The 10,574-nt window shown below is 40.6% G+C and overlaps 2 protein-coding genes across 2 annotated transcripts; both read right to left on the bottom strand.

Annotated features, from left to right (window-relative positions):
• Positions 1-1,556: 1,556 nt before the first annotated feature.
• LOC116161706 (COMM domain-containing protein 3-like) lies at positions 1,557-2,347 on the bottom strand. The gene is made up of 3 exons (XM_031475153.1): positions 2,173-2,347; positions 1,852-2,123; positions 1,557-1,799 (listed from the first exon to the last, which is right to left on the bottom strand). The coding sequence occupies exons 1-3, from the start codon at positions 2,315-2,317 to the stop codon at positions 1,611-1,613; spliced, it is 606 nt and encodes a 201-aa protein (XP_031331013.1). The 5' UTR covers positions 2,318-2,347; the 3' UTR covers positions 1,557-1,610.
• Positions 2,348-3,226: 879 nt separating this feature from the next.
• On the bottom strand, positions 3,227-10,221 carry LOC116161354 (ATP-binding cassette sub-family B member 6, mitochondrial-like). The gene is made up of 13 exons (XM_031474682.1): positions 9,602-10,221; positions 8,773-8,972; positions 8,583-8,727; positions 7,971-8,148; positions 7,755-7,921; positions 5,339-5,576; positions 5,113-5,288; positions 4,857-5,062; positions 4,167-4,374; positions 3,938-4,116; positions 3,635-3,890; positions 3,466-3,587; positions 3,227-3,420 (listed from the first exon to the last, which is right to left on the bottom strand). The coding sequence occupies exons 1-13, from the start codon at positions 9,896-9,898 to the stop codon at positions 3,291-3,293; spliced, it is 2,502 nt and encodes an 833-aa protein (XP_031330542.1). The 5' UTR covers positions 9,899-10,221; the 3' UTR covers positions 3,227-3,290.
• Between the last annotated feature and the right edge of the window lie 353 nt (positions 10,222-10,574).

Below are 10,574 nucleotides of genomic sequence, written 5' to 3'. Positions count from 1 at the left end.
GATATGTGTATTATTTGTATATTTTTTATATTACTTTTTTGTGAAGCTTTGATACTAGCGTATTATTTACAATATTAAATTATGTAGCTTAGGTTCTCAGTGATGATACCGGTTCGCAATATGCGTTAAACTTTTTGTTCTACGACCGACCGACCGTGGGTAAATTTTTTTTTTTTTTTCGATTTTACTTGTGTAACGTCTTTGTTATTCATTGTAATAAATGTTTAATTTTTATACAGATTTAAAATTTGTGCACTGTATATTATGAAAACAGTATTAATAAAAGTTTTAAAAACACATTGGTCAAGCGGAAGCATTTTCCAAAATGGCCGCATGCATCGTTGTCAGATTTAACAGAACTTCTTACATGTAGAATCCAAAACGACCAGAATATTCAAGATTGGTCCTTAAAGTGAACACACATTTGGAATTCTCTCATAGTAATGTACTGAATTAGCTCAAGTACTTCATGGGCCGAAAGAAAGATGGCAAAATGCGTTTATGTATCCATTTCCGGAAAGTGAACGTAGTCACTATTAAAGATGCCTATCCGTTACCGTTCATAATGGAGATTGTGGACCGCCTCCGTCCAGTCCGCTACATTTCAAGCATTGACCTTAAACAAAGGTATTGGCAGATACCGCTGACCAAAGACAGTCGACTATCCACTGTTTCACACCACCCTATACTCCACAAGCCAATCCCGTAGAACGTGCCAACTAAACTTTTAAAAAAACTCAAGAAAAACGTTTTGAATTTTTAAAACAAAGATTCAGTTTTGCAGGGAACTGCGGCTTGTATTTTAGGCACTCTACCGCCAGAGACAGCATTTAATGAAATTTTTTATATTGTAAGTATAGGGTATTTTTTTTTGTTTTTAAACAATTTTATTTGCAATATGTTAATGTTGTAACCTTTTGTTAAATTCATAAATTAAACAGTTTTTACAGGAAAAAAAAACAAGATTATACCGGACTTTCTCCTGCGTTTTTAAATTTTACCTGTGAACTTGACTTCGGAACACTTTACAACAACTTCCGAGCCCGATCCGCCAAACCGTTGCTACCGCACCATGACCAGGGGCGAGACCGTACGCGCTTAGTGGCGCTCGAGTCTGCCCCTCCATCTCGCCGAGTGTTACCGGTTATTGCCGCTACTTTCGGTCGCTCACAGGATGTGTTTGTTATAGTAACTTGTAAATTTATTTCGTTTTCATGCCATTTGTGCGAAGTTCGTCGCATAATCACAGATGCTTCTGTTAAAGGCAATGACAATATTCATTGATTTAAAGGTATAATTCAGGTAACGTATCAACTTCCTTATTTATAACTTATGAACATATTTCATAGCCATACTCCATAGCCTTTGGAAAAGTACTTATAAATGCATGCAAAATGCGCTACTTACTCGCCTTAGGGCGAAAACCTGTTTACTTGTTTAATACATTAACATTAGCGGTCATTTTCGGAATTTTTTATATATTAATCATCAGCAGTAAACTATCTCTCTCTCATCAAATTTAATTTGATATGGGGAAACGGGATAGATTGACCAGACTACAGTTATTTCTGGCTTTTAATGGAAACATAAAATACTCTAATATCAAACAATCATTCTGAAGTCAAACGTTGACAGTGACGAACTGCATCTTTCAATTTGTAAACGAGATCCTGCAACTCCTGGCCATTACAAGTGAAGTACACTCGCTCAATCCCTTTACTTCCCGAATCTTCATCAAACTTACTCGTTACCAGAGCTATCCGAAAGATGGGTCCCTCGGAATGATCCAAATTACTCGCCTAAAAAGCAAGTATCGCGTGGCAGGCACTTAACAACAACTCCACCTCGTACCTTGACTATGTAATCGATTTTCCACTCGGCATCGACAATGTGCGGCGGATGACTGCCAATTTTACCCAAGGCGACCTGCAAATCTCTCTTGTTGCGATCGTACAGTTCGGAGAATACCGCCGCTCGGCCGGTGCTAAAGTTACAATCGATCAAAAACGACCTCACCTCCTCTTTGGTCAGATCGTGACGACCGAATTCTGCGCTGATCGTCATCAAAATCGCGTGAGCCTCTTTGATTAGATCGGGTTTCGAGTTGTAAAGGACGCTCAGATCTAGAACAAGAAGGCAATCGCTGCACAGCATCCGAAAAGGAGGTCTTACTCTCTGGTTTTCCGGTTAATGTGGAGAAGTTGTGTTCGAGTAGCTGTTTGAAGAGATCGTCTTTTATGGGGGAAGTTCCGATAAATTTTACGCGATTTTTTAATTCTTCGGTTATATTCATTTTTATTTCTAACCTAAAAACCATTCAAATTCAGTGACAGTCAGCTGATCGCAAACTTTGCTGTTTTCTTTTAAGGTTATTTGAACTATTCCAGTGGCGTGGCGTTGATCTTTCAAAATTACATGCCATTTTGATCACAATAATCTCGAATAGAAATAATGTAATTGTTATATAGGGCGAATTCATGTTAACAACAAAATATGTGGAAATCAATTAATCGCAACTCAGATAGATTCTAAACCGAAGAGTTTCTGTTAGCCGGATCTCGCCCTCATGATAGGTAACTCTTCGCTTGTCCGGGGTATCCGAGCCTACAGTTGAGATTTGAGAACAGTCCCGGGATTAGGTGTCGTAACAAATGTGGTTACCCTTATTTACCACCCCCGTGACTGTCTCTTCATGGCGAAAAGTGTTAGTTTACAAACAAGTTCATACACACATCAAACTTAAGAAAAAAAATTCATAAGGCACGAAGTGCAAAAAGAGAAGTATACTGATGGATACTCGTACATAACGCCTAAAATGTTCGGCGTTCCTGATGCCCTTCTTAAAAATCGTTGTATAAATGCATGTTCTCCGGACATAGATTACCATTTTTCCATTGTTTCGATTTTGAAATTCTGTCAATGTTCTGCAAATTCTAGGTTCCTCAAACTCTTCGGGTGCATTGACATTTGACTTAAATCTTCACATTCAGTTGCTACTCGTATCACAAACTTGAAATTGAAAACTTGGTGCTCGGCTCCTCGGGCGGGTATCTGGCCCCTCGTTCGGAGTATGCTATGGTTGCAAGAAGTGTCTTCCAAGAGTCAATATAACAATAGAAATATATCTTTATTACGATATAAACAAAAAAAAAGATGTAAACAGAAGAAGGGTAGAAAGAAAGATTAATAACACACAGCTTTTTCCTCGCCTTAACAAACAATTATAGACTGTTAAGCTGTTTTAATTATAATTACCTACATTACTTTGTTGCCTATCACATTTGACACAATTATACTATGGGATTTTTACTATCGACGCTCTGTTCCAGACTGTTTTCTACAGAACTATTATCTCTACTTTGTAACTGCTGCTTCCACATGGCGGCGTAGACGCCTTCTTGTCCCACCAAATTCAAGTGCCTAAAAAAAGTTGAAAGAGAAATGCACAGTGGGAGGTATACGTACGTTCCCCTCTCCACAATTTCGCCTTCTTTTAACACGAGAATTTCGTCGGCGTGGATTATGGTGGACAGACGATGTGCCACTATGATGGTGGTGCGATTCGTACACACCTCGCTTAAGGCTCCCTAAATGTGCGCGGTTAATATATGTTCGTGACAGTCCTTCGTCGTACCTGTATGTTACGTTCAGTCTGTGTATCTAAAGCGCTCGTCGCCTCGTCTAAGAGGACAATGATGGGCGCCTTAAGGAGGGTCCGCGCGATGGCCACCCTCTGCTTTTCGCCCCCGCTCAGTCGTAGCCCTCGCTCGCCCACCTCGGTGTCATAGCCGGATGGGAAGGTTTGGATTCTGTCATGAATATCTGCACCACGTGCCGCCTGCACAACCTCCGTGTCGGAGGCGCCGATTCGCCCATAGCTTATATTATACCTGGAACACATCGTTTTCAGCCATCGGGGGGTGGGGTGGGGGCGTACTTAATAGTGTTATTAAACAGAACAGTATCTTGAGGTACAACACCGATGGCCCTTCGGAGCGACTCCTGCGTTACAGTTTTAACATTCTGATCGTCGACTATAATCGATCCGGTGTCCACGTCGTAAAATCTAAATAAAAGTCTTATTATCGTACTTTTCCCGCTTCCCGAAGGCCCCACCTTAAAGCCGAACAAAATTAAAACAATCCCAAAGTCGCGAGTATACCCACCAGCGCCACGGTTTTCCCAGGCGGCACGGAAAAGGTTATGTTTTTCAAAATTACACGCTCGGGAAGATACCCGAAGCTGACGTTGCGAAATTCGACGCCGCCGCGCTTCATGGCTATGGGGAGGGCGCCGGGCGCGTCGATCACCTCCTGCTCCTCGCGAAGCAGGTCGAACATGTTCTCCATGTCGACGAAATTCTTTTGGATCGCCCTGAAAAGGACTCTCGGAATTAGCACACGAAGGGATAATACACTAATTTAAGAAACGACGGACGTATTTCCGCTATTTTCCGGTGTTCGTTCGGCGGCCTCCATGGATTGGCTGGATCTGTCACAGTGCGTCGGGGAAGGGGTGGATGAGTTGCTGAATCACGAAGTCGTATTTCCTGGTTTAAAATGTGTGCTGTTTTTTTTGGAGTCACTCTTTGAAAGAAATTGTGAGAAAAGGTTAGTTTTACCACCTTAGTCAAAAGACGTCCTAATACATTAGAAAGAAAAAAGTCTATTATATTCTCCTTATCATCTAGGAAACTGCTCTCCTGATTCGCTAGCTGAAAGAGGATTGAAGCAAGACATTAAGAAGACCTCTTCGCGTATGCGGTTGCCCTAAACAAAACATGACATGAAAAAATGACTGCGCATGCGCAGAAATACTTCATTCGAAAATTAGTTCAATACTCCTATTGTACTAACCGGTAGTAAGTGCCGAACCAGTTCAGCGGAACGTAAAGCTGTATGATGTAGCTCGAGAACAGCACATAATCGCCGACGGTTAGGCTGTGATCGTCGACGACCAGGTGAACGCAAAGCAAGCTACCGGCGAGGAGGCCGCCGCAAATTATGATATTCTGTAGAGTGTTTAGGATGTTCAACGTAATGGCGGCCTTAAACTCTTCCTCCTGAAACGCAAGTCAATGACGAGGCGAGTTCGACCTGTCGCGTTGCAAACCTGGTACTTGAGGACGACGTCGCGGAAAGCGTCCACCTCGTACTGTTCCGCGCCGTAGTACTTCACCGTCTCGAAATTGAGCAGCGAGTCGACGCTACGCGCTCGCGTGGCGTTGTCGGCGAGATTCATGCGTCTTTGGAACTTGGTGCGCCACTCCGTTACGGCAATTGTAACAACTGCAAGTCGAAACGGTTGGCGAACGCAACGACTCACTCGTGCTACTTACCGATGTAAAGTAGCATCGTGGAGAATACGATTAAACCGAACCATCCATTGAAAACGCTTACAAAGTAAATTACGGCGACGATAATATCAACAATTGTTGGTGTAATGGAAAAGATGATGTAGTTAAGTAGGTTGTTTATGCTGTCAGTGCCGCGGTCCATCACCCTCAACACCTCGCCAGTCTTTCTGCTTAGATGCCAACGTAATGATAAGCTGTGGAGGTGTTTAAACAATTCCACCTTAAAGAGACATTTTTTTTAATCTACATTTAGTTGTGTAAAGTTTTTAAAAATGATTACACCATTTTCTAATATTTTTTTTATACACAAACAATTAAGCAATTTATAAATTTTTGAAAATTTCAAAAAATCGAAAAAATCTCATTTCTGAGCTGAATTGGTTCAAAATACCTTTCAAATTTAACTAACTCTAAAAAATATGTATAAACACTGATACATAATAATTTTCATTTTTGTTTAATTTTGAAAATAAGTACATATAAACAATTTAAAAAAAAATTAATAAACCTCATTTTTAGTCGAATGATTCCAATGAATTCAATCAATCATAAAAATTAAAAAAAGTCTGACACAAAATACTTAAAACACATAAACAAAAATAAAAAAACATTATTATTAAGTTTTTGACAGTTTCAAAAAATGAATACATTTCATTTTTTAATCAAAATTGGTTTAGTGTGAATGAATTCATCAACTTTTAACAACTGTAAAAAATATACCGTCGGACACATACTAGAAATTTTAAATTTTTTTATTTCCAAAAAATTTTAAACTCGTCTGAGCCTATAGTGCACACTGTACTTTTTTAATCATTTGAAACTCGAGTGGAGACTTGTGTATTTTCTAGCACACATTGCACCTTTTCTTAAATACTGTCTAATAAGTAATACACATAAAAATAATTAAGCATTTTTTAAGTTTTTGAAAGTTTCAAAAAATTAATAAATCTCTTTTTTTTAATCGAATTTGTTAGGTCCAATATCAACTCGTAAAAAAATATAAACGGTCTGACCACTGCGGTCGGAACCAGGGCCGGACTGGCCCAGGCCGCTAGGCCGCTCGAGCGGCTAGAGCTCCGCGCCAGCGGGGACCCTGGACGGGGCCCTCGTGGAACCGCGAAGCGTAGCGTCCGTCGCGGGTCCCCGCTAAGTCAGTCAATTTTTGAAGCATTAATGTTTGTAAATGTATTGTTTAAATTTGGAGAAGGATAAATTAATTGATAAATTTGCCAATACGTCATTGGGATTACAGCGCCTTCTCCTTTAATTTAATGTTCAACACTGTTCAGCAAGTTGTTTGAAATACAATTAAAAAAATCTGCATCTGCAGTCAAAAAATACAAGAGTGCTACGTCAATCTGATACATGATCTTAAATATTGCTCTCTTAAGGTTAAAAAACGCGAGAAGGTAAAGAATTTGTAGGAATACGCTTAAATGCTCTCCTGATAAACATGTCAGTGGTCATATAAGGCCGAACCTGGACCGTTCAAGGTTACCCGCCACCTAGTTGTGACTTTTGACAGTTGGTCAAGGTTAAATTCAAAGGTTATATGCCATGTGACTTTGAGCTTGGAAAGTAGGGCATTCGTTTTCAAGGTCGTCAGAGAGCAATGACCCAAATTTTATCTTATATTTTAATCCAAGGTTACCAACGATCAACGACTTCATTGGCGGTGTCACACTTTACTCCCAGGGTCATTGAAAGGTAATTTAGTTTTGTAACGTCATATTTTATTTTCAATGTCATTACAGGTCAATTTTGTGTGGCATTGTCTTCAAGGTCATCAGAAATCAATTACCTCCAATTTTTTGTCACATTTTATTTTCAAGCGGACCAGAAACCAATGTTTTATCTTTAGTAAAAGAAAGGCGCCGGCTGAATTATACATGTATGTACATAGAGGCTCTGTGTCCTAATAATGTCCTTGAACTCACGTGTGGTTTACTTACAGATCAAATGGGGACATTGATAATGGACGACCTTGAAAGTAAAACAAAAATGTGGCCATTGACATTGGATGACCTTTGAAATCAAAATCGACACAAGGAAAAATGAAGGCATTGGCTAAGGTGGCCCTGAAAGCAAAGTTTTCTACCTCAACAAATGGAACAATTGACCTTGAAAATGAACTAAGATACGACAAAAATGGGGTCATTGAACTTTGAGAACCTTGAAAATGAAATATTAAAATAAGTCATTGACATTTAATGAGCTTAGGAGTAGAATGCGGCAACCTTGAAATTTAACACCACAAAAATAGGGACATTGACTTAAAAAATGACAATACAAAAATGGGGTCATAGACCTTTAATGATCTTGTGAGTAAAAAGTGACACTGCAAAAAATTGCTTAATCATTTTTGGCAGCGCCATCTACATTGTAGATTAATACTTACCTCAATTTCCCTAGTAGTATACTGCTGAATACGAATCCACAAAAACGAGCGTAAGTTGTTTAAAAGTCCCATTCCCCCCGTACCGCCCCCCTGTAAAAACTTAAAAGCCACATAAATTAAAATCCAATCCCAACGAAACCTGATAGGCGTAATCGTCATACTATCAACTGAAAATCGCCAAGTTAGTTTTCCAAATTTCTACAGTTGGCCGCTCACCGATTAATTTATTATAAATGGGAACGTATAGATTAATCGCCCTGCCCGCCGCCAGTAGAATGATGCAGATGATGACGCGTAGCTGAAGGCAGAGATCCTTTTTCGGCCACAGAAACGGCGCCAAGGTGCGCAGTTTGTGCCAAGCGTTCCTCCATGTCGACGCGTTCTCGCTTTGGCCCTGAAAAATTAATTAATTAATTAATGCTCTCTTTCGCGTGAGACACCTCGAAATTTAGTTTCACTTTTAATTTGACGATGTGAACTTTGTCGGTTTTTCCGGCAATCGGTACCCATCGACCTTTGTCATTTAGGGACATTGTGACGGGTGCACTGGGTGAAATTTTGACATAATTAATCTCAATTTGGAACTACTGAGAGTATGATCAAGATAGTTCCAATCAACCTCACATCTGAAACTAGGAATTTGCCAAAGGTGGGGAAAGTCGTCAAGAAATAAAAGACAAGGAAGATCGGAAAACCACCAAGGACAAGGAAATCTGGAACTACCACGAAGATAAATGACCCAAGTAGTTCATTCATTTGACCTTCTTCTGGGTCACCAAGGTCATTGAGAAACAAAAGGTAAACGAAAAAGAGGAAAAAAATACTCACCATGAGCGGAATGTTCATATTCGAACGGTCCACTCCCAAATAACTCGGCGGCTTGATGGCAGGCGCCTTCAATCCCAGCACGAAAATCACAAGGCAAGATATGTAACGAAGAACGAAGAGCGCCATCTCGATTCGGTCGTTCGTACTACAAGCGGTTGTTAAGATTTGTGTCTTTCGCAAACCTCCTTACTCTTTCAGCTTGAACCACCACTCGTTCTGGCCCAAGTTGACGAAGGCGAGGTTCTCCGATATGAAGGTGCACGACCAGAAGAGGAGCAGCACGAGGCCGTGACCGCGAGGCGGCGTCGACGGTAGCAGGAAGTTCCTCTCCTTCTTCAGCACGAGCAGCGAGTACGGGTAAGCGAACAGCGTCATCACCAGGGAGAGTATCTGAAATCGAGACATTAAATTTTGTTATTCCTTAAAAAATCTTGGAAGACTGGAGATCCACCCCCCACCCTTCCGTTTCCACAGGTTCGGCGGCCTAAAACTTGGGACCTTGGGAAAGTCACTGGAAATGTAACACTTTGCTAATTGAGACTGGGAAACTTGGGCGAATTGAGACGTTTGAGAGAGAAGGGGCTGAGGCTTGGGACTGTGGAGACTTTGGAGAAATTAAAGACTTAAGAGGTTCAAGTATCTCAAATTTCTCTCAAGATAAATTTTAAGTCTTGAGCGGCTTAAAAAACTTGAGGGGCCTTAGATCTGAGACTTCAAACCTAAGACTGGACATTGAGAGGTTTGGAATAACTTATGAGCCCTACCAGGCTTGACGGAGGGAGAGAAAATTTAAAAGACCTGAGACTTAAGACCTGAATCTTGAGAAAAAATTAGACTCAGTGGGAGCTGGTGCCACTTTAAGCTTTCTACTTATGGTGGTAGCACTTTGAAATTAATCAAAAGTGCCCTTGAAAATTTGCAATTTCCCCATCCCCCTCTAAATTAGACTTATATGTAGTGAATCACATTTGTGTAATTTCCGAGGCGAAAATCAAGTTTGGAACAAATGGCACACTTACCATGTAACCGTAGATCTGCTTGTCTCCCAAAATGGTCGCCTGCAAAACGAACTTCGTCACGTCGATCACCGGTATTAGAAGCGTGAAGAAGATCTGCACGCGGTAAAGCGACGATTTCGACAGCTCGCTCTGCGGCACCTCCGTGCCGTACTTCCTGTAGATCATTAGCTGAATAGTTCCCGCCAGCAGCAAGAATCCGCCGATGATCGACGAGGAAACCGTATCCATGAAGCACTTCGACGTGCCATGGTCAATCCAAACTTCGGACAAGGAGACGTTAGGCGGACAGTATAACATTCTCTTCGCGTATACGTCGAACACATGTGCATTAAATAATAGCTGATATCGTCGAGTACGTACTTAAAATTAATTGTTATCAGTTTGCGAATTTAAAATGAATTAAGTGATCCAGAAATTCATGAGTCATGCAATAACCTCACTGAATTCAACCGGTATCGGGGGAGCACTGGGGGCGTCTTTGGTATTACAACAATCCTAATAATGCGCAATGTTTTTCGTCAATATAAATAAACAATTATTTTTACTTTTTTGGCAATCAATTTCCTGGTCACGTTATAAACAAACAAGCAAGGACATTTGAACTACAACGTGCGAGTTGTCAAGAGTCAATGGAACTACCAGATCTACAAAACGTCTACTTCTTCGACTTTGATTACCAGAGGCGGGTCTAGGGGTTTAAAGGGTGGATGTGAACACCGGGAGATAAAATCTGATTGCAAGATTTTAAATACGGGAAGAAATCGGAGGTATCCATGGCGTGATGAACTTGGGGAAGCTGTGGTGGGAAATGGCAAATAAGAGAAACTTAAAAGGAAATTGATAAGCACTTCAGGAGAATTTTGGGGGTACGAACCGCACATTGTATACAAAACACTCAAGAAACTAAAAAGAAATGCATTAAATTCGAAATTCGGTCATCCAAGAATGTGTGCATGGTCGTTGGTTGTGGGTA

Source organism: Photinus pyralis, unplaced genomic scaffold, assembly GCF_008802855.1.
Source record: "Photinus pyralis isolate 1611_PpyrPB1 unplaced genomic scaffold, Ppyr1.3 Ppyr1.4_LG10, whole genome shotgun sequence".
NCBI lineage: Eukaryota > Metazoa > Arthropoda > Insecta > Coleoptera > Lampyridae > Photinus > Photinus pyralis.
Note: the sequence above shows the minus strand (reverse complement) of the source record. Positions and strands in the feature narration are given on the sequence as shown.

Excerpts from the sequence above, each read along its gene's own strand:
- LOC116161706 (XM_031475153.1), bottom strand. The coding sequence starts at position 2,317 with ATGGTTTTTAGGTTAGAAATAAAAATGAATATAACCGAAGAATTAAAA. Across the intron at positions 2,124-2,172 it reads ATTAACCGGAAAACCAGAGA|ATCTGAGCGTCCTTTACAAC; the intron begins GTAAGACCTCCT and ends TTCTTGTTCTAG. Across the intron at positions 1,800-1,851 it reads AAATCGATTACATAGTCAAG|GCGAGTAATTTGGATCATTC; the intron begins GTACGAGGTGGA and ends CTTGCTTTTTAG.
- LOC116161354 (XM_031474682.1), bottom strand. The coding sequence starts at position 9,898 with ATGTTATACTGTCCGCCTAACGTCTCCTTGTCCGAAGTTTGGATTGAC. Across the intron at positions 5,289-5,338 it reads CACGATGCTACTTTACATCG|TTGTTACAATTGCCGTAACG; the intron begins GTAAGTAGCACG and ends TTCGACTTGCAG. Across the intron at positions 4,375-4,856 it reads TGGTTCGGCACTTACTACCG|GGCGATCCAAAAGAATTTCG; the intron begins GTTAGTACAATA and ends AGTCCTTTTCAG.